At 44.5% G+C, this 24,729-nt stretch overlaps 1 protein-coding gene across 1 annotated transcript; it reads right to left on the reverse strand.

The window, feature by feature from the left end:
* Positions 1-171: 171 nt before the first annotated feature.
* LOC136620417 (zinc transporter ZIP9-like) lies at positions 172-22,998 on the reverse strand. The gene is made up of 7 exons (XM_066595177.1): positions 22,660-22,998; positions 13,267-13,372; positions 11,898-12,077; positions 11,644-11,712; positions 5,049-5,134; positions 3,077-3,211; positions 172-1,689 (listed from the first exon to the last, which is right to left on the reverse strand). The coding sequence occupies exons 1-7, from the start codon at positions 22,753-22,755 to the stop codon at positions 1,450-1,452; spliced, it is 912 nt and encodes a 303-aa protein (XP_066451274.1). The 5' UTR covers positions 22,756-22,998; the 3' UTR covers positions 172-1,449.
* Between the last annotated feature and the right edge of the window lie 1,731 nt (positions 22,999-24,729).

Raw genomic sequence — 24,729 nt, forward strand, 5'->3', positions numbered from 1 at the left:
AGTAGTAATGGGAACATACAGTATCCCAAAAGTAATTGGACACCTGAGCAAGAATCACAGGTAGTATTTATTTCCATATGTTAATACTTCATGGGGCTCCTTTGGCCCTAATGACATTGGATACGCTCTATGGCATACTTTCTACTAATATGTGATATACTTCACCCGGTATTTTCCTACATTCATCCTGTAAATGTCTGGAGAGTTCTCTCAAAGAAGATCATCGAACGTCTGCAATGGTGCAAGGAACGTCATCATTAAACAGTTGCGCGATTGAAAAATGTTCTATGGAGTGAAGAATCACGCTACTCCATCTTCACATCAGATGGAGGTACCTGGGTGTGGAGGATATCTGGGGAACAGCTTTCGGCTGGGTGTTGTACCAACAGGTAAGTATGGTGGAGGTTCCGTTACGCTCTGGGGATGGGTTATGTGGCATGGTCTTGGTCCGTGGGTTGTAGGGACAAGAACCAAGAGCACAGAGGTGTACCCTGACACTGTAAACAATAATATGCTGCTGACAATGTGGTAATACTCTGGGAATGGTCGGCCATACTTCCAACAAGACAACACGCTTTGTCACAAATCCAACGCTGTTTTACAATGGTTTTAGGATAGGGATGTTCCATGATTGGACCGGCCTGTACCGGGTCCAGGACTAAACCCTACTGAACATGTTTAGGAAGAACTGGAAAGTCAAGTCAGGAAATATGAACAGCGTCCATCTACTTTGAGAAAACTCTGCAGACGTTTGCAGGATGAATGGAGGGAAATACCAGCTGAATTGCATCAGACGTTAGTAAAAAATATGCCACGGAGAGTATCTGATGCCATTAGGACCAAAGGAGCCCCACTAAGTATTAACATATTGAAATAACTACAACTCGTGATTCTTGCTCAGGTGTCCAATTACTTTTGGTAGGCCAGTGTACAGTAAAAAGCACAATATACATGATCGATTTTTATGCCCAGCACTCATCAGGTACCAAATAATTCTCGTCCCCCTTGGCACTTCCCATGGTCACCCCATGTGGTACCAACAAGGAGTAAATTAAATGGGAGTTTCTCTAATGTGCAATTGTTAGTAATGGCCGAGGATTTCTACGGTCGCCCTATGGAAACGGTATACAAAGCCAATTTTCAATCTACATTGTGGCCAAGCAAGTTGCCGCTTTAATTTTCCCAAACAGTCCTTGTCCTCACCCACTGTTCAATAGCAGTGACGGAGCAGCCTGTTCACACGGCCGGGATATCCCATGTGGTCAGAAATACTGCAACGCTTAGGTCATTATGACTACAACTCCCAACATGCGCAGCTCAAGAATCAGACGTACAAAAGGTTTATCCAAATGGCTTGAATACATCATTCACTGGTCATTATTGTGCGTGTCTTAAAAACAGCAGTATCTACTATGGACACTACTAAAAACGTGGACATCCCAGACTATTTCAGCCGTCATGAAGTCCTAAGGAAAGCAGCACCGGGAGGAAGGCGCCAACCACCAGCGTCATGCTCTCCAACAGTCCTAGGCCTTGAGGTCTGTATTCCGAGTTTCCATGGTGTTGATTATGGCCCCTGCCACTAATCTCTGGCAACACATGAACAGTCGCCACGTAGAGGAAAGTCCCAGCAGAGAACAACATCCCGTTTCCTGTTGCACTTAGTCTGTGCTGAAGGGAGCCCCCTGTCTGTAACACAAAGGAGAAAAATCAGTAATCCAAGGTTTTTCCATACACTACTGCGGGTGCGGATGGAGGTGCATAATAAACCATGTTCATTCCTGCAGCCTGATCCACTGTTCTGTTGGCTGTGTGGCATACAGTATTGTCCTTGGTGGCCCAGATATTTACAGCTCCTACCTAGTAGTCCAGTTCTTTATATTCCTACCTAGTGATAGTGGTTTAGTGCTCTTTCCTAGTGATCCAGTCCATCAGTAGCAGTCCAATTTTTTTATGATTAATAACAATATCCCTGGTGGTCTGGAGGTTTGATCAGCATGGTAAAGCCCTTGCGTGAGGTATATATGGACCAGTCTCTACCTAGGTCAAGAGGGGTGTCATCTCTCCTTATGGAGAGCACCCAAAAAGTGTGTTGAGACACCTAGGGAGTGAGTGGGTCTGGGAATGGCATAGTCTCTCCCCAAGGAGAGCACCTAGAAGGGGTGTGAGAAGACCCAAGCCAAGCCAGAAACCTATTGCACAATGATTAGGGACAAACATCCCGAAACAGCTGTCTGTGTATGGTTTTCTGGCTTGGCTTCCTATCCCTAATCATTGTTTTACAGACTTGTTAAAAAGCATCGATTTGAAGGAATGCTGCCATCCAATAGGTGGCGCTGCAGAGGTATTGTTCCATCTTCCTTATTTGCATAAATTACCCAGAGGAGCATGCATGGCCTTATAAGTCTCCTCACTCACTTCTCAGGTGTCTTCTCACACCCCTTCTGGGTGCTCTCCTTGGGGAGAGACGATGACATTCCCTGACCAACTCACCCCCTAGGTGTCTACACACACTTATTGGGTGATCCACGGATATTCTTTTTAACGCAGATCCGCACACAGATGTAGCTGTGTCAATGGAAAAAATTATCTGTGGAATCCTGCCATGTTTCTATGCAGATCACTGTCGAGAAATGACATGCCAACATGCGCCTGCAAGTGAGTCTTTCCCAAGATTTAGTGCCCAAGCTTAAAGTGATGGCATATTGCTAAGAGTTGCTGAATGATGGGAGCAGATTCTTATGACACCCACAGATTACTCAAATAGAGTGGCTCTGCAGATTGACACTTGAATGGGTCAGAGTTGTAGTTCTCTGCACAGTCTGGGTGGGTCAAATGACCACCTTACAGCAAGCGATGACATATCCAAGTGACGTACAGAATACCCCTTTAATCTCCCTTTAAGAGACATCTATGAATACTAAGACCAAATAGAGGACTGTTCATCACATGTTCCAGATTACTGGATGCTCATAGTAACATGAAATGGTACAGGACCTAAAACTAAGAGTAAAACACTAACGAAGCACTTAGTCTCTGTTCAGTCTTCAGTTCCAGACCTTTATTTTTCACTTACCGTACTAAGAATTAAATAAGTTGTAATTGTAAGGAGCGGAGCAGCTATTGAGAACGCCAAGAGATGCTTCTGAATCTGTTTTTTCTCCAATCCCGCATGCATGAGAAACGAGACCAACCCAAATGCTGCCGGTGCCTGCAAAGTAGAGTCCAAAAAGATTCAGTAATCTCTAATTTAATTCCAGATCACAGTAGTGATTAACATGACAACACCATTATGTAATTCTTCATAGCAATACTTTTTTATAATAAAGGTAGTGTGTATTTAGTTCCTCAGGGGCGGTCCTTAAGGGAACTGCTCTTTAAGCCTGTGTTCACAACATGAGAAGGTCTGCTTTCACCTGTCATTTCCTCTGTGCAACATCAGTTTTAAGAGTAAAACCTGCTTATCTTGGTTTAGGCAGTACAACGAATCTGTGCTTAACTCTTCACCTACAAAGGATTTCTACTTTCTTTCCTCCTCCCCACCTTCTGTTTGCATCATACTGTAGCAGAGTTAATGTAGTTTAAGCACTGGAGAGGACTAGTGACATCATCAGATCTCCCCAAATAGCTGCTGATGTCATAAAATAAGGGGGAAGGTTGTCTGCAGATAAGTCTACATTTTGGATAGCGCCATGTTCACTGTGAAAAGACATTGCGCCATAGTGCTTGTATCTGCACATTTTACTGTACTTTTAGAGTTGACTGGGGCCGTTCACATGGGCGCAGGACACAGTCACGCCCCAAGTTAAAAGGCCATTTAGCCTAATTAGTCACCGCTGTGTTCTGCTCCCCTCAAACTTGTGCAGCGTATTGGTGGTTGACAGACATGCATTTGCGCACCTTCCATAGACTCTTGTGGTGCCTTTGCTGCACAAATGCGCACTAAAATAGAGCATACTGCAGGGTTTTTTTGCGCACGAGAAAATGAGAATCAACGCATTGAAAACAATGGGTTCTATTCTCTCCACGTGCAAATACACATGTGAAACCACCCTCACTAATACTTTGAATTGTTTTTGAAACTGAAAGCTGAACCCCTCCCCCCACTAATTTTACAGGCATTGAAATCGCCAATAAACAAGATATCTCAGCACATATTTGAACCATGAAGACTTGTCTGAAGTGACAGAATAATAGTGCCCCCAGTAGTGGCCCCAATAGTAAGTGAACGTCTTAGTGGCACCAATAGTAATAGTGACATCTTAATGACCCCAGTAGTAATAACCCCCAAAGTGGCCCCAGTAGTAATAACATTCCTGTTAGGGACTCTAGTAGTAACAGTGTCCCCTGCAGTGCCTCCCATAATAACAGGGTCCCTTATAGTGGCTCCAGTAGTAATGGTGCTGCTCATAGTGGCTCCTGTAGTAATGACTCCCCCCATAGTGGTTCCCGGTAGTAATAACTCCTTTAATAGTCCCAATAGTAATAGCAACCCCCATAGTAGTAACAGTGCCCCCCCTATTGACCTGGCAAACACCCAACAGGCATGCCATTCACCCAGGCTGCAGACCCATTAAGGACCGTAAAATATAATCACCCGCCAGGTGGCAAACTGCTGCCCCTCTGAGGTGGCAGGCTCAGGCCGCCTCCTGGTAGGGGCACCCCTGCAGTCAGCATCAAATCAGAGCAGTTCTTAAGGTGATAACTTTCATGCTTACCTGCAGAGGACTGTTTAGGGTCACACATTCTATAAGGGTACACTTCCATACGAGCTGCAATTTTAGACCATAAAGTGAACTCCATCCATTACAGTGAATGGGCTCTACTGCCTGCACTCATCACAAAGCGTATCCACCTCCAACTCATAACTGCCCCTGTGATACTTCAGAACTTACTACATAGTAAAGAGTATATGCAAACACAAAGGATGAGGCCAAGATCAGCAGGGTATACACAGCATATGCTAGAATATGCAGGACAAAGATTATTGTACCTTGCATTTACACCGTTGTATTAAGAATCCACTTTCAAAAAGACGCATTTGTTACCTTGTGCAAGATCACTGCGAAGAAGACAATGACTTGTACCGACACCTGGGAGGAGGCTACAGCAGCTCCAAGGGCAACCCCATCAGCTGTGGAGAAAATAGGAGAGGCAGTCAAAGGCATAAGGTCACGTATTCCACAGACAGTGCACAAGCCCCCTAAGTGCCAGAATACAACTACTATAATGCTGCCCCCTAAGTGCCAGAATGCAACTACTTTAATGCTGCCCCCTAAGTGCCAGAATGCAACTACTTTAATGCTGCCCCCTAAGTGCCAGAATGCAACTACTTTAATGCTGCCCCCTAAGTGCCAGAATGCAACTACTTTAATGCTGCCCCCTAAGTGCCAGAATGCAACTACTTTAATGCTGCCCCCTAAGTGCCAGAATGCAACTACTTTAATGCTGCCCCCTAAGTGCCAGAATGCAACTACTTTAATGCTGCCCCCTATGTACAAGAATGCAACTACTATAATACTGCCCCCTATGTACAAGAATGCAACTACTATAATACTGCCCCTATGTGCAGGGATATAACTACTATAATACTGCCCCTATGTGCAGGGATATAACTACTATAATACTGCCCCTATGTGCAGGGATATAACTACTATAATACTGCTCCCTATGTACAAGAATATAACTACTATAATACTGCCCCCTATGTACAAGATTATAACTACTATAATACTGCTCCTATGTACAAGAATATAACTACTATAATACTGCTCCCTATGTACAAGAATATAACTACTATAATACTGCTCCCTCTGTACAAGAATATAACTACTATAATACTGCCCCCTATGTACAACAATGCAACTACTATAATACTGCCCCCTATGTACAACAATGCAACTACTATAATACTGCCCCCTATGTACAAGAATGCAACTACTATAATACTGCCCCCCTTGGGCAGAAAAATGGCAAATGAAGTTCAATGCTGAAAAATGTAAGACTATGCACATGGGCAGGAGGAACGGATGTCACGAATATTCACTTAATGGGGTACCACTAGGGAAAAGTGATATGGAAAAGGATCTGGGGGTATTAGTGGATAATAGACTAAACTGGAGTAACCAATGCCAGTCAGCCGCTGCAAAGGCAAATAAAGTCTTGGGGTGCATCAAAAGAGGAATAGGGGCGAAGGACGAGAACATCATCCTCCCACTATATAAGGCACTTGTCAGACCTCACATGGAATACTGCGTACAATTCTGGACACCGGTGCTCAGGAAAGATGTCACAGTGCTTGAGGGGGTTCAAAGAAGGGCAACTAAACTAATACATGGAATGACGGGACTGGAATACCCAGAGAGGCTATCCAAATTGGGACTATTTACTCTAGAAAAAAGAAGGTTAAGAGGCGACCAAATAACCATGTATAAGTACATGAGGGGACAACACATGGATCTCTCCCGCGATCTGTTTACACCCAGGACCTCGACGGTAACAAGAGGACATCCGCTACGATTAGAGGAAAGTAGGTTTCATCACCAACATAGAAAGGGGTTCTTTACTGTAAGAGCAGTTAGACTGTGGAACTCTCTACCGGAGGAAGTGGTGATGGCAAAATCCATAAAGGAGTTTAAAAGGGGACTTGATGTCTTTCTGGAGAAGAAGGATATTACAGGATATAAATATTAGGTTAAGTGTCAATCCTGGAATATAGGCAGGTAGGAACTATTAGGGGTTGATCCAGGGAACAGTCTGATTGCCACTAGGGAGTCGGGAAGGAATTTTTTCCCCAAAAGGGCTAATTGACTTCTGGCCTTGGGGTTTTTTGCCTTCCTCTGGATCAACACAGTAGGATAGACAGGCTGGACTAGATGGACAATGTCTTCATTCGGCCTTACATACTATGTTACTATGTTACTATGTACAAGAATGCAACTACTATAATACTGCCCCCTATGTACAAGAATGCAACTACTTTAATGCTGCCCCCTATGTACAAGAATATAACTACTATAATACTGCTCCAATGTACAAGAATATAACTACTATAATACTGCCCCTCTGTACAAGAATATAACTACTATAATACTGCCCCCTACGTACAAGATTATAACTACTATAATACTGACCCCTATGTACAAGAATATAACTACTATAATACTGCTCCAATGTACAAGAATATAACTACTATAATACTGCCCATACTTACAAGAATATAACTACTATAATACTGCCCCCTAAGTGCCAGAATGCAACTACTTTAATGCTGCCCCCTAAGTGCCAGAATGCAACTACTTTAATGCTGCCCCCTAAGTGCCAGAATGCAACTACTTTAATGCTGCCCCCTAAGTGCCAGAATGCAACTACTTTAATGCTGCCCCCTAAGTGCCAGAATGCAACTACTTTAATGCTGCCCCCTAAGTGCCAGAATGCAACTACTTTAATGCTGCCCCCTAAGTGCCAGAATGCAACTACTTTAATGCTGCCCCCTAAGTGCCAGAATGCAACTACTTTAATGCTGCCCCCTAAGTGCCAGAATGCAACTACTTTAATGCTGCCCCCTAAGTGCCAGAATGCAACTACTTTAATGCTGCCCCCTAAGTGCCAGAATGCAACTACTTTAATGCTGCCCCCTAAGTGCCAGAATGCAACTACTTTAATGCTGCCCCCTAAGTGCCAGAATGCAACTACTTTAATACTGCCCCCTATGTACAAGAATGCAACTACTATAATACTGCCCCCTATGTACAAGAATGCAACTACTATAATACTGCCCCCTATGTACAAGAATGCAACTACTATAATACTGCCCCCTATGTACAAGAATGCAACTACTATAATACTGCCCCCTATGTACAAGAATATAAGTACTATAATACTGCCCCCTATGTACAGGAATATAACTACTATAATACTGCCCCCTATGTACAAGAATATAAGTACTATAATACTGCCCCCTATGTACAAGATTATAACTACTATAATACTGCCCCTATGTGCAGGGATATAACTACTATAATACTGCCCCTATGTGCAGGGATATAACTACTATAATACTGCCCCTATGTGCAGGGATATAACTACTATAATACTGCTCCCTATGTACAAGAATATAACTACTATAATACTGCCCCCTATGTACAAGAATATAACTACTATAATACTGCCCCCTAAGTACAAGAATATAACTACTATAATACTGCCCCCTATGTACAAGATTATAACTACTATAATACTGCTCCTATGTACAAGAATATAACTACTATAATACTGCTCCAATGTACAAGAATATAACTACTATAATACTGCTCCAATGTACAAGAATATAACTACTATAATACTGCTCCAATGTACAAGAATATAAATACTATAATACTGCCCCCTATGTACAACAATGCAACTACTATAATACTGCCCCCTATGTACAACAATGCAACTACTATAATACTGCCCCCTATGTACAACAATGCAACTACTATAATACTGCCCCCTATGTACAAGAATGCAACTACTATAATACTGCCCCCTATGTACAAGAATGCAACTACTTTAATGCTGCCCCCTATGTACAAGATTATAACTACTATAATACTGCCTCCTATGTACCAGAATATAACTACTATAATACTGACCCCTATGTACAAGAATATAACTACTATAATACTGCTCCAATGTACAAGAATATAACTACTATAATACTGCCCCTCTGTACAAGAATATAACTACTATAATACTGCCTCCTATGTACCAGAATATAACTACTATAATACTGACCCCTATGTACAAGAATATAACTACTATAATACTGCTCCAATGTACAAGAATATAACTACTATAATACTGCCCCTCTGTACAAGAATATAACTACTATAATACTGCCCCCTACGTACAAGAATATAACTACTATAATACTGCCCCCTACGTACAAGAATATAACTACTATAATACTGCCCCCTATGTACAAGAATATAACTACTATAATACTGCCCATACTTACAAGAATATAACTACTATAATACTGCCTCCTATGTACAAGACTATAACTACTATAATACTGCCCCCTATGTACAAGAATATAACTACTATAATACTACCCCCTATGTACAAGAATATAACTACTATAATACTGCCCATACTTACAAGAATATAACTACTATAATACTGCCTCCTATGTACAAGACTATAACTACTATAATACTGCCCCCTATGTACAAGAATATAACTACTATAATACTGCCCCTATGTACAAGAATATAACTACTATAATACTGCTCTCTATGTACAAGAATATAACTACTATAATACTGCCTCCTATGTACAAGAATATAACTACTATAATACTGCTTCCAATGCACAAGAATATAACTACTATAATACTACCCCCTATGTAGAAGAATATAACTACTATAATACTGCCCCTATGTACAAGAATATAACTACTATAATACTGCCCCTATGTACAAGAATATAACTACTATAATACTGCCCCTATGTACAAGAATATAACTACTATAATACTGCCCATACTTACAAGACTATAACTACTATAATACCGTCCTCTATGTACAAGAATATAACTACTATAATACTGCCCCTATGTACAAGAATATAACTACTATAATACTGCCCCTATGTACAAGAATATAACTACTATAATACTGCTCCCTATGTACAAGAATATAACTACTATAATACTGCCCCCTATGTACAAGAATATAACTACTATAATACTGCTCCCTATGTACAAGAATATAACTACTATAATACTGCCCCTATGTACAAGAATATAACTACTATAATACTGCTCCCTATGTACAAGAATATAACTACTATAATACTGCCCCCCATGTACAAGAATATAACTACTATAATACTGCCCCCCATGTACAAGAATATAACTACTATAATACTGCCCCCTATGTACAAGAATATAACTACTATAATACTGCCCCTATGTACAAGAATATAACTACTATAATACTGCTCCCTATGTACAAGAATATAACTACTATAATACTGCCCCCTATGTACAAGAATATAACTACTATAATACTGCCCCTATGTACAAGAATATAACTACTATAATACTGCCCCTATGTACAAGAATATAACTACTATAATACTGCCCCTATGTACAAGAATATATCTACTATAATACTGCCCCCTATGTACAAGAATATAACTACTATAATACTGCCTCCTATGTACAAGAATATAACTACTATAATACTGCTCTCTATGTACAAGACTATAACTACTATAATACTGCTCCTATGTACAAGACTAGAGCTCTAGCTTAGCCTATGTCTAGTTGTTATACAACAGCTTCATTCACCATCTACCTTTTTCTTACATTTTAGGATTATACGCCTTACCCTTCCTCCGGATATCAGTCCGGTACAGGACGAGATAGAATATCAGATAAGACTAAGCAGATTATTCTTATCAGGAATTATATTTTATATGGGACACACAGGTTTATTATTGTCAGTAGTCAGAGCCTACACCATAGGAGGGCAATAGATAAAAGCACGGGGTGTTCAGGGAGATCAATAGGGCCGATTTATGGAGCAGAAGGCAGGCAGCTGTAATCAGATAAGGGATCAGACCCCGAGATAACAGTAAATGGCATCATTACAGAATTAATCCTCTCCCATAATCCCATTCATCACAATCCTGCGCTGATAAGGGGTAATCATGCAATTGTCCCCGATTTACGAAGTAATGGCCATTGCCATTTATCTTACAATACAATCTGGCTGGTTAATTCAGTTCTGTTGGGCACAGGGCTGATCTAGAGTTGGGTTACACAATCAGTCTGGCCACCTAAAACAGGAGCTTTTCCTTTACTAGTGGTATTGCCTGTCGCCAGATTGTAATTAACTCAGAAGCCTGTTGGTGGCGTTCCTCACTAGCGCTCTCCTGGTACAGGAACCTGTTTTTTTTAGGCTAGCCTCCTCTAAGCACATTAGGGCCTCCTCAACTGGCGGTATAATGATGCTGTCTTGTAAGTGATGTGGGCTTAAGGCCCATTTACACTTAAACAATTGAGAGTTTTAGCGATCTTTCTACATAAAGTGTTAATGGCCACTAATGTCCATCAACACTTTATCATCTTCATTCGCATGTAAAAGGGCCTCCAGGAGCTGTCGGGGAGGGGGTGTCTGCCACTAGAATACAAAGTAATCTCCCATGTAGAAAGCAACATGCAGTTTGTTGAGAGATATTTTAACTCTCTGTGGCTGAACGATGGATTTTAAGTTCACCAAGTCTAATCAACCCATTCTAAGATGAAATTGGTCACAGGTGGGACAGATGGCCACTTTCAACACACTGGTGAAGTCCATTGTTGAGTTCTCTGGTGTCTACTGAGGGTCTTTAGATTCCTTATCCATTTAGCACCACTCAGTCGATTTGGTTAATGGAAGTCTAAGAGCGCAAGCAAGAGCGAGCTAAAAATAGAGCGCAAGCAAGAGCGAGCTAAAAATAGAGCGCAAGCAAGAGCGAGCTAAAAATAGAGCGCAAGCAAGAGCGAGCTAAAAAGAGTACAAGCGAGCACTAGATCGATGAGAAAGCGAGACACCTACATTGATGAGAGCGCTAGCTATGTCACTTTTACACATCACAACGGTGTATCACCTGCAGCGTGGATCACCAGGCCCAGTGTGGCCGTTATACTGGTCCCGGCTGACATTCCCGTCCGGGGATCTGCAGAAATAAAAGAAATGTGGTTTTCAGCTCTAAACAGTTACGGGTGAGATACAAGCCCTCAGGAGTCACACGGTTTTTCCATATCCCCAATATATGTAAATAGAGAGCCCCCCGACCCCCTTCACTAAGGACTATTAGAGGGAGCAGGAGGGGGTCAGCAAATCCCACCTGAATGATCTCACCATGATAGGAGCAGTAGCTGCCGATCTGATCTACAATGAACATGAGGACAAATCCCGTCACCAGGAAGACCCCGATGAAGAAGTGCGGGGGGACAGAGCTGAGCTCAGCTATTTCCTCCTCCACAGGAGCGTCGGACAGGTTGACAATCTGCGCAGCATTCAGACATTTCACTGTAGAACCTGCAAAATACACAAAATCAGATAAACAGGCGCCGCTTGTCAGAGATCAGAGGTCAGAGCTGGATTAACCATGGTGCCAATGGAGTGGCTCCAGGCCCCATGGTCAGGGGGGGCCCCCAGCTGAAAGGGCCCCAAACACTGGCTCTTACCGGATTGGCAGATCGGCCCACTTTTCAGCATATTTAAATAATATCATCAGCCGTGCACTAGCCTCCTCCACAGCGCCCCCAAGCTGCTCCAAACTTCTCTGCCTTTCTTCCAGGTCTTCTATGGACACGTTTTATGGACCATGACATGTGACTGGTGCCTTACACGTACCTCATGCCCGTGCTAACCTCAGGAGACCAGGCAGAGGTTCCCCGTGGAAGAGGCCAGTGAACGGCTGATTTTTTTTTTTTAATTAGCTGAAAAGGGGGTAGAGGAGGCGGCTTTATTTATTATGGTGGCAGAAAAGGCGGGATCAGTTAATTGCAGGGGGCAGAAAAGGCAGCATTACTACCTACTGTTGGCAGAAGTAGTAGCTTTATGTATTACAGAGGCAGACAAAGTGGCGTTATTAATTACGGGAGCGGAAAAAGTTGCATTTTTACCTACAGGGGCAGAAAAGATTTAATCCATTGGAGCAGAAAAGGCAGCATTATTATAGGGGCAACACTTATTGTGTGGATGGCACTAAAAGCAGCACTTACTGAGTGGGACCTAATTAATATCTGGGGCACTATGGATTGTGTAGAGGTGTGGATAATGTAGGAAGAGTGATGGCATAACAAAGAGCCAAAGATTTGTGTGTGAAATTCTGCAGCCACAAGCTGTGGTCAGGAGAAGTCATCGTGACGGTCTGGACGTGAATAGAGAAGAAAAGGGGGAGAGAAAAACAGCAATTTAGAGATGATGCCACCTGTGATCACTGGAGGTAAACGCACTGCAATCAATGTTCCAGGCATGGGGGGGGGGGGGGGGAATCCCCATCACAATTGACTGCCGCGTACTGTGGGCAGCCTTACTCTGGTCCTGATGAGGGGAGTTGTAGTTTACACTCTTGTGTTGCTACATCCACATCACTCCCCCTTGTAAGGGGACTATTTGTCCTGGCACAGACATCTTGAATGATTACTAGTTGAATCCAGCCAAGTGAAGGCTGAAACATCCGGATGCAACAAAGGAGTCTACAAGCCTTCGTTTCTCTAACCTTTGGAGGAGCCGTCAAGCAGTTCAATCCCTTCTGGTATAATTATGGCCAGCGCCGTCCCGCACAGTAATCCAGCGCCCAGGACGCTCACAAACTGCAGCTTTTGCTGTAAGAAAGTAGGACAGACGTCAGCAATAGTTTCTCCAAGCTATGTGATCCATTGGTTGCAAAAGTCTACACACCCTTTGGGATGGCAGGGATCTAACTAGCATAATGCCCTTCATACTCCACTGTGGCCAGACAGAACAATAATGGAAGCATTTGACTAGCAGCAGTCATCATAACGATGGAGCGCATTATGCTAATTTAATCATGGCTACTCTAAAGGGTATGTAGACTTCTGCAATCAAGTTAAAATATTACCCCAATGCATATAAATAAAAAGATGAAGCATTCAAGTCAACAACTATTATTCTAGATGCCCTGGAGCAATATAATAACTTGGTTGCAAAAATCTACGCACCCTTTGGACTGGCCACGATTTATGGCTTTTGCTGTAAGTAAATGCCAGTAATAATTTCTCCAAGTTATTGGGATCTATCAAAAATACAATATCTACAAGACAGACAAATAGTCCCGTAACCCCCCCCCCCCCCCCCTGCTTTTAGTTATTGGAAATAAGCAGTATTCACACTACAAGGAGCTGCTCATCTCCAGACATCTACCGCAATTTCTAACAGCCATTGACATATGTAATTTAGTATCTTGGTTACCAAAGTCTACAAACTCCTTAGGTTGGCTGTGATTTAAGTAGCATAATGATCCAATCACCAGTGGCGATTCTTGCTCGTCCAATCACAGAATACACCTACACCCTGCGATACAGCGGGGAAGTCACAGCAGCCATGAAGGTTTCTGAGCCCCATTGAGGAGGCACCAGTGACCGATCTCATCCATCCATCCATCCATGTGGTGGTGGTGGTGGTGGTGGGGTGGGGGGGGGTGAATATTTTTGCACATAAGAGTTTGATCGTCATTCTGCAGAGGCTGCTTTTATATTATGATCATGCAGATGATTTCCTCCGTCGCTTTGCAGTCCGACCCTTCAAAGCAGATTTTACAATGAAGCCTTGAAGCTTTGATGCTTTTTATAGAGATGGCGCTCTGGGCCGTTCTATATGATCCCTGCAGCAGGAGTTTGACCCGTTGTGTCTGTTAATTTGACTGGTTTGGCCCTTAAAATTTTTTTTTTTTTTTAAATGAATAAAATAAATAGAGGACCCCTCCCCTGAAATTGGCATAAGGGATCACTAGGCCCCTAGTCTTTACTTAAAGGGTCTGTAGCAAAATTACCCCCTATCCACTGGAAATCCACAGATAGGGGATAATTTGTGGATCGATGGGGGTCTTACTGCAAAAAAAAAATTTTTTAAATAAAAAAAATATATAAAAATAAATTGCCAATCTCCAGATCAGGACTCCTGTCCTGCTCTGCCTTTCACTGCAGGGGTGGCTTCTTCCCCCATAGTGACGTCACCGTGAATGGAGTGCTGGGCAGGAATGAGTGGTCGGCACGCCATTCATTTCAATGGGGCTGAGTGAAGCACCCAGGCACGTGCCGCTCAGCTATCCTTGCGGTTCCATTGATAGTGCACGGAGCGTAGTGCGCTTGGCGCAAGCAGTGGTTCATTCAGTCTCTTCAGAGTGGTGCAGTAACCCCGCAGTGAGGGCAACGGGAGAGACTGTAACCCCGCTCTCCAGATCAGCGGGGGTCTTCACGCTGAGACTCCCACTGATCAGCAAGTTATCCCCTATCCTATCTTGCCAACTGAGGCCCTAAAAGTGGTTCCCCCTTGGCCTATAAGAGGCTCTCGGAGGCTCCTTGTGTGTAGTGAGCTCTTCTTCTGCTTGTAGAGCTTGTTGGCCACTAGACGCCTCTACGACGCAGAGAAGAGATGTCACCCCGTTACCAGAGAAGGAGAGGGGCGCATTATTAGTAGGAGAGAAGCTGGATGGTCGTATCGACAAATTGTCCCCCAATGGGTCATTCTGACCAGACTGTTGGACCAGTGGATGTGTGAGGGCACACAAGGTGACCGGGCTCAGGACGCCCCCTACAGACCACCAGTAGAGAGGAACATCTGATCATCCGACAAGCACCAGCAGCTTCAACTGTTTAGTTGTCTGCCATCCAGAGACAGGGGGCGCCATCGTTACACCCCTGTGGCTGTTTAAACCATTTCCAAATGCTTGGCTGAAGGACATTTGATCTCATGGTGCCCATTACGTGCACTGAGTTTGACACCCACCCAGCACTATCTCTGTGTGCAGTGGTGTCGTGAATAATGGAAGTGGATGCTATGGAGTGGAACTGGGTTGTCTTCAGCAACAAGTTTGGGCACCGACAATGGCCGTGTTCATGTCTAGAGACCTCGGGGTGAGCGCCTCAATCCTGCCTTTGCTGTGGAGCGGCACACTGCCTTCTGCTGCTGTGATGGTCTGGGGGGGTGGGGGGGGCCATCACATATGACGGTCGGTCACCCCTAGTAGTGGTGCAGGACATCCTGCAGGTGTTCCTCTCATGGTGGCTTCCAAGACGCAGCAAGATAATGCTCGGCCGCACACACAAGAGGGAAGGGGGGGGGGGTTTCACAGGAGTCCCCACAACATTGTCGCACTTTCATGGCTGTCCGGTTGCCTGATTATCGCCAATACAACATGTATGGGACCATCTGAGATGTTAACTATGGCAGCCTACGAGTTCACACAATCTATAGGCTCAGTTACAGCAAAGCTGGAGCGATATGCAGCAGATACCACATGGAACCTGTATGCCTCCATGCCCGCCCGTGTCACATCTTGTATCCAAGCTAGAGGCGGTACAGCAGGGCACTAAAGCCAAATCACACATAGAAAGTTTCATTTCATTCAGACAACTCCTTCTGTTGGGTGTGATTTGGACTCCATCTTGCATGAACACAGGATTTGAGGAGCTGGGGGTAAGTCAACCCTGTGGTCTGCAGCGGGGTGCTGTAGGTCACAGGTTGGCAACCGTCAGACCCATAAATCCCATACCAGTGACATGAAGCATCCCTCATTCTCTGACAGATTTGTTTCAGGATCCTGAAGACGGAAACAAAGGCAGAGTACAGCTTTTTGTATCCATTCCTTCTCATACACTTTTAGGCTTTGCATCCCTATAAGATTTAATCCAATGGAGATAGTGGAGCGCTTGGACTCCCGCAGCCACACTGAAATGAACAGAGCAGCAGTGCACATGCGCGGCTGCTTTCATGCGAGAAACGTTGTGACACCTGTCACAGAATACCCGGAATCCCCCTATAAATGACGTAATCAGTGATGCTCTAGTGGTGGTCCTCATATACAACCCCTAAAAATAATGTAAACATGCCTACCCCTCTACCTGGCTGAATGTGATGTGCTGCCCTCTGATGGATGGTCATGGGTACTGCCAGTCACCCTAAAGTATATGGTGTCAGGACAGCAATTCAAGGTCCTTCCCCATCCATCTACAATAAGGGTAGGCAGAAAACAAGTCCATGGCGAACCTGTATACATGTATGTGGATATTTCACCCCTCTACAATGAGCATGGTGAACTGTGCTGTAAAAATCCACGATGTAATCACAGATGTGCGCCGCAGTCTAATTCTATAAAGATGCAAATTTTTAAATAGTACTGTAATCCAATGTTGATTTTCCGTGCGCAAATTTTTGCATTTCAGCCTCTACTTCCTGTAACGTGATCACATCACACCGCCTTCCAGGGCACAGATCACATTTATGACCACAAGGTGACAACTTCAGGCGAAGTACAATTACTGACGTAAGCCTGACAGCAGCTGCCTGACATCAGAGATGGAATCCAGAAGGCGATTATTCGATTATTCAGTAGTAGATTATACTGGACGACAAATCAGATAAATCGGAACATATTCCTGTCTGGTTAGATTTCCTGCAGTTTATACAGGCAGTGAAAGGCCACAAAAAAAAAATCTGGATCCATCTGACCAGGAGATGTTTCTCCGCTGCTCAGTGATATAATTTTTGTGCTCTTTTGCCCGCTGGAGTCTCGCCTTTCTGTTTCCAACGGCGCTGGAACTGGTCATCTGCTATCATTTCCATCCGTGTAAAGGAATGGCGAGTTGTGCGTTCGGACACGTTAGTTGGAGCTCCAGCGTTGTATTCGGTCGCTCCTGACTGTGTAGCCTGTTGGTCAGAACAATTCTTGACGTCCTCTTCCGACCCCTTTCGGTGATGAGCTGTTTCTGTTCAAGGGATCTCCTCCTGCTGGATGTTTTTCCTCCATCATGCCATTCTCACTATACTCTCCCCACATTTACATAAGAAAACCCCCCACGGTTTGGAGTGAGCCCCCAGCTAGTCCATTCTTGGAGGTCGCTCCGATCGCCGGATTTTCCAATCTAATGTGGATTCACACTGAAACTGATCCACGGAAAACTTGTCTCGTGTCAATCATGGGAGGGCCGGGGGCTCTAGTAAAGGGGCCATTCATCTGTATGTCCTCAGGAGCCCACAATCTCATCTCCCATCCTAAATTCCTATAAGGTCATATGAATGTGATACAAGAAGGATCGATTGCTCAGCGAGTATCTTGAAAAGGCTAAAATCAAACTGTGTTTTATGTTTTTTCTTGGTATTTTCATAAAGGTTTTCAGGCTTTTTTTTCCCTCTACTTTTTAAGGTACGAAAAAAAAAAATAAAAAAAAAAAAAATATCAGATTACACTAAAGCCTTTAGTGAAATGCTAAAAGCTGCCTTTACTTGTCCCTATACCCCTGGCTGATGAACTAGAAGTTTACACTACAGACTATAGAATGACAATGCCGCGTCTGCGCCTGAAGGACATAATCGGCTTCTCAGACAAACGTTCAAACATTTATGACATCTGACATCACACTATATGGGACCTCAAATTCCCCTTTAATACAAACTTCTCGCTCCCGCCTCAAAGATTTTTCCACAGCTGCACCATTTTTCTGGAATGCGCTACACTGAACAATCAGGGTAATTCTCAACACCCACAGCTTTAAATGGACCACGCCTTGCCCCCTTTTTACCTATAGATGCCACCTTTTCCTCACTTTTAAATATGTGATAAAATAAAAAAAATGCACTACATACTCACCTCTTTGGTTGCTCCTTGGTAGCCGTAGCGTGCCGCTGTCTGTCTTCCACATTATGTGACGTGATCACAGCGGACGTTCAGATGTGCCAGGTGCTGGCGCCGGCCCTGCCCTCACCCCTATTGTTGTACTTGCCCATCATTTTAATACTGTATGTTGTTATGTCTTATATTGAGTATGTTTCGTTGACTTGCAAAGCAAAGCGCTGCGGAATATGTTGGCGCTACATAAAGATATTATATTATAACGCTCGGAGACGATATCTTACCTACATTTCTCACTAATTAATACCAGTTCAGGTGGCTGCTGGTCCCAGTGGTTAGACCAGTTTATTGTAATCATTGTATGCAGAAGCCGGTGTAATTATCCCAGACTCCAGGATCTAAACTAGGAAGTTGAGGAAACTGCGACCAGGGAGCATCTATCATTACTCAACCAAAACAGAAGAAGTCCCTCACTATTTCTGTCCCATTGAAGGGTATATAGACTTTTGCAACATGTTTTTTATATTGCTCCAATGCATCTAGAATGCTAAGTGAAGCAACTTTGCAAATAGATTGAATTAAAAAGCTCCTGTTGTGTGTATACAGCTCTTCTGCAAAACTATGTGTCGCCATGGTTACAGACTACAAACCTGTAGTCTGATCCTGCAGCTGTGTTTCATCTGCATTTTTTATCTACTGTCTGTCAGTCATCTGCGTCGGTTCCTAGCAGCTACTGTCAGGCGGTCAGCTACTGACCTGGCATGCAACCGGGTGTATATAGTAGGGAGTCGCTGACTTGCATGACATTTGCGCACCACTGATTACTGTACACAGACTTAGTAATTACCTTGCCACACTCCACTACACGTGCAAATATCACCATGTTCTCACTGCAGCAATGTTCCTCCGGTTCTTCTTATAGGCAGGTCACATATTCTGGATACCAATATCTTTCATACTTAAGTAGGGGGCTCTTTATCACGCTGGAGGACCAGCCTTACTCAAATCGTTGCATGTTACATGGACAGCACATTGATTGAAATCAGACCTGTGTAATACTTTATTTCTCCTGTGGGAGCGCTGCAGAGAAATGGAACACTTGCTGCTGGGTTCCCCATAGACTACAGGTGATCAGTGGAGGTCTCAGCAGCGACCCTGCGAACAGCTTATCATCAGAGACCCTTATAAAGATCAACGTCCACAGTGGAAACATCTGATGGTCTTGATTAATCCCTTAAAGGGGTTGTCCCGCGCCGAAACGGGTTTTTAACCCCCCCCCCCCCCGTTCGGCGCGAGACAACCCGATGCAGGGGTTAAAAAAACAACCCGCACAGCGCTTACCTGAATCCCGGCGGTCCGGCGTCTTCATACTTACCTGCTGAAGATGGCCGCCGGGATCCTCTGTCTCCGTGGACCGCAGGGCTTCTGTGCGGTCCATTGCCGATTCCAGCCTCCTGATTGGCTGGAATCGGCACGTGACGGGGCGGAGCTACACGGAGCCGGCATTCTACACGAGCGGCCCCATAGAAGACTGCAGAAGACCCGGACTGCGCAAGCGCGGCTAATTTGGCCATCGGAGGGCGAAAATTAGTCGGCTCCATGGGAACGAGGACACCAGCAATGGAGCAGGTAAGTATCAAACTTTTTATAACTTCTGTATGGCTCATAATTAATGCACAATGTATATTACAAAGTGCATTAATATGGCCATACAGAAGTGTATAGACCCACTTGCTGCCGCGGGACAACCCCTTTAATGATTCAGCCTTTTTAATGCAGATAGGGATTAGTTTAGGTACAAACAGTAGGACCTCCTACTGCAAAAGTTGCAACACACCGCACGAAAACCATGTTTTCGTGCGATGCAACAGAAAGGAAAGCTCAATAGTGAAACATGGGCTACAAGACAGCAAATTGCGGCAATATTTAGCAACCCGCGATTTTTTCTCTCTCGCAATACAGCAGCCAACAAAACATCGCTAATGTGACGGAACCCATAAGAAAGCACGGGCTTCACATTCATGCAATTTGTAGCGCTGTCGCATCACGAGAAAATCACGTAGTTTTGTCGCCCGTGCGAAAGTGGCCTGAGGCTCAGCTGCGGTCCCAGAAAAAGTTCATGGCCAGGAGCGGCGCTGCTCTGATCTGATGTAACCCATATAAAGAGGTTGTGCCAAGGTTACAAGTCCTCCTCTCTCTCTCCACAGGATAGGGAATAACTTGCTTATTAGTGGGATCCCACTGCTGTATTATAATGTATTGTGTAAAAGAAAACAAACAAAACACTATACAGCGGTAATCATACAGCAGAAATAATCATACCGCAGGTCAGTACGATTTTGATGATATATTTTTTTAGGTTATTTCACAATAAAAATCCTTTTTTTTGGAAATTATGTTTTTTGCATCGCTGCATTCAAAGTCCCATAGCTTTTTTTATTTTTCCATGGACGGAGCTCTGTGAGGGCTTCTTTTTCGTGTGATCACCTGTGGTTTTTATTGGTACTTTGTGGTATATTTGGCTTTTTTTGAGTCTTTTTGGGAGGCGAAATGGTCCACAAAGCGTATTGACTTCTTTTCTATTTTTTTTGTTATAGCATTTACCTGCAGTATAAAAACTGTTCAATTTATCACAGATGCAATGATGCCAAACGGGGGGGGGGGGGGGGGGGGGGGGGTTAAAATTTATTTTTAATTACATGAAAAAGGGAAACTTTTTTGCGTGATTTTTTTTATGTCTCTACCTCTGACTATGATCACTCTGATAGTACCTTGTAGTACTTCTGTACTGCAATGTATTATCGCTTATAAGGCCACTCTTACACACATTTTTTACAGTGTTTAGCTTGGTGTTTGAACCGCCGCACTAAACGCTGTAAAACGCCTCCGCTGATTTAAATGAAGGTTCTCAGACGAGCGTTCGATCACAGGGTTTATAATGCTGCGATTTTCACACACTATCTGCTCCATTCTAAGCCCATGTCATCCATAGAATGTAAGTTTGCCTCTGTTTGCGGGAACCCTTCCCCAGACAAGACGTAAACGTACATCCTGGGGCGGTCAGGGCATTAAAGTCCAGGGGCGCTTTAAAAAAAAAAAAAAAAAAAAAAGCAGTAAACACGCATTAGCATCTGTGCTCACTGTGGCTTTTTTTTTGCACACCGTTTTCTGTGGGCTGAGACAAAACTGACATCACCTGGGCCTTCTTGCTTTTTTTGCGTATGTGAAAAGCCTCCTGCACACAAATGGATTTGCATTGCGGATTCTGCAGTTGGCGTCCGTACTGCGGTTCCGCAGCAAATACCGTCTTATAGCATGCTACAGAAAATGGATTCTTCCTGCACGCTCATGGAAATAAACGGCAATTTCTGCAAGTAGAGGGGAAAAAAATTAATTAAAAAAAAATAAATAAAAAAATTGCAGCTTACCCTATTTTTGTGTGGTGTTCGCACGGACGGCTTATATTGAGGTCAATGGAAGCTGTATGACCCGCGGCCCATCCGCAATTGACATTGCAGACAGACTGCGAGTACCCGCATCATCATGTCTGACAGCGGCTCGCTGCGACAATCCGCAGTACAGAAAGAAGGATAAAAGGCAGGTATGCGAGGGTCGCCAGCCGGCCACAGGGTTGGATTCCGCTATGGTCTTCCGCTTGCTCCGCTCGTGTGCAGGCGGCCAAATACAGAGGACACATGGATTTAACACAAATGCACAAAAAACTGCACACATGCGCACAGTGAAAACGGTCCGTTTTTCATGGAGCAGTATTGCATTGATTGCCCACAGTCTGTCCCACGCATTTCACTTTCCTGCACAATTTGCAGATCCCTCGGTGTACGTTTCCATGGCAAATTCTACCTCTAAAAAACGCGTCCATTTCACGTCTTTCTGCCAGTTTCGGCCGCAGAGCTGCAGGTTTTGACACGGTTTTTAGAGGCAGAATTTGCCATGAATTCCAATGTGTGAACACACTGTCATCCATCGCACAGCGGAGTCTAAGGCTCTGTTCACATTGGCATCAGAAGCTCCATTCAAAGCTTCCAGCGCAGATCCGTCCCCAAATCCCTGACAAATAGCGCAGCGGGACGAGCGATTCTATTATCCCGCTCCGGTGACGGAACAGAAAAATGGAAACTTGAGAACAAATATGAAGAGAAGCTTAAGAAGTCCTCCATACATTGTAACACTAGAGTAAGAGATACATTGTAGCTAAAGGTCACATGGATACAATGTAACAACATGCTGCTCATTAACCCCCTCCTGCCCGGCACAAACCATGCAGCAGGAATACACACTCACCTCGGAAAGCTTCACTGCTAAAGGGATCAAACCCAGAAGAAAGCAGCCCAGGAACATTCCCAGGGAGATGAGGAAGACGACGAGCAGCCCGTCCATGCTGGCGGTGAGGACTCAGGCGGCAGAGGCTTCACTTCATTGCCGAGACCTACACACAACCAGGCTGCTCCCTCACACTGAGCCAGGCTGCTCCCTCATGCTTCACACGTCACCTGCAACCAACTGAATGAAAACTCAACCGCAACTTCTTCAATAGGATGAGATCACTGGAAAGTTCTCAGCTCGCTGCGCCCCTGCTGGACGTCTGTGGGAGCTGCAGATATAGAGTCATAGGGAAAACGCTGCAAACGTACGCCATCTGCTGGACATCTGCGGCTACTGTAAGCTATAGAGACAGAAGAAAAACACTGCAAACCTGCGCCATCTGCTGGATATCTGCGGCTACTGTAAGCTGTAGAGACAGAAGGAAAACACTGCAAACCTGCGCCATCTGCTGCACGTCTGAGGGAATCGTAGCTATAGAAACAGAAAGAAAACACTTGTGTATCCGCGCCCCCTGCTGGACGCTATGCGAGAACTGCAACTACTGCTTCTGTAGGAAAACTCTGGAGACGTTTGCCATCTGCTGGACATCAGCGTGAACTGCAACTATAGAGTCAGAAGGAAAATACGTTGCAAACTTGCACCCTCTGCTGGGCGCTCTGTGGAAACTGCAATTATGGAGCCAGAGGGGACAACACTGTAGACCTGCGCCATCTGCTGGTCGTCTCTGAGAAGTGCAACTATTGCTTCTGAAGGAAAGCGATTAAAACCTCCGGACGGATATTATTATATTCTACAACACTTCTGCTCGAATGACAACCTGATTGGTTGTTTGGGTTGGCTGATTCACAGTGATTGGTTGTTTGGGTTGGCTGATTCACAGTGATTGGTTGTTTGGGTTGGGTCAAGCAGAAGTGTTGTGCAATATAAGAAGGACATCTGCGGGAAGCATAGCTGGTATTTCAGCCGCACTTCAGTAGCGGTGAGCGATTCCAGCGACCTGATTGGTTGTTGGGGACACACTCCCCTTTGGAGATGTGCACGAGTGCTACTTCTCGAGACCAGCGGGGGGGGGGGTTAGGGTTAGGTTTAGGGTTAGAGTTTGGGTTTAGGCTTGGGCTTAGTTGCCGACCCTCCTACGGCCGTGCTGCTGCTTATTTAACGGGCCGGCCACTCGTGCACATCTCCAAAGGGGGTGTGTCCCCAACAACCAATCAGGTCGCTGGAATCACTCCCTGCTACTGAACTGCGGCTGAAATTCCAAATATGCCTGCGGGAACTGCAACTATAGAGTCAGAAGGAAAATACTGCTAACCCGCGCCATCTGCTGGACTCTCTGCTGGAACTGCAGCTACAGAGCCAGAGGGAGAACACTGTAAACCTGCGCCACCTGCTGGACCTCTGTGGGAAGTACAACTATGGCTTATTTTGGAAAACACTGTACACACACGTCATCTGCTGGACATCTTCGGAAACTGCAACTATATAGTCAGTAGGAAAATATGTTGCAAACCTGCACCCTCTGCTGGCCGCTGTGCGGGAACTGCAACTACAGAGCCGGAGGGGAGAACACTGTAAACCTGCGCCATCTGCTGAACGTCTGTGGGAAGTGCAACTATGGCTTATGTCGGAAAATACTGTACACGATCTGCTGAACATCTGTGAGAACTGCAGCTATATGGAGTCAGAAAGAAAATACTACAAACCCGCGCCATCTGCTGGACTTCTTCCAGCTTCCTTCTGACTCTATAGTTGCAGTTCCCGAAGATGTCCAGCAGATGGCACACGTCTCCAGTGTTTTCCTACAGTAGCTGTAGTTGTAGTTCCCAGAGAGCGTCCAGCAGGGGGCGTGGGTTTACAAGTGTTTCCCCTTTATCTCCATAGCTACGATGCTCCCAGACGTCCAGTAGATGGCGCAGGTTTGCAGTGTTTTTCTTCTGTCTCTATAGTAGCAATTCCCAAAGATGTCCAGCAGATGGCGCGCGTCTAGTGTTTTCCGACATATATTAAGTTGTAGTTGCACTTTCCACA

This window comes from Eleutherodactylus coqui, chromosome 3, assembly GCF_035609145.1.
Source record: "Eleutherodactylus coqui strain aEleCoq1 chromosome 3, aEleCoq1.hap1, whole genome shotgun sequence".
NCBI lineage: Eukaryota > Metazoa > Chordata > Amphibia > Anura > Eleutherodactylidae > Eleutherodactylus > Eleutherodactylus coqui.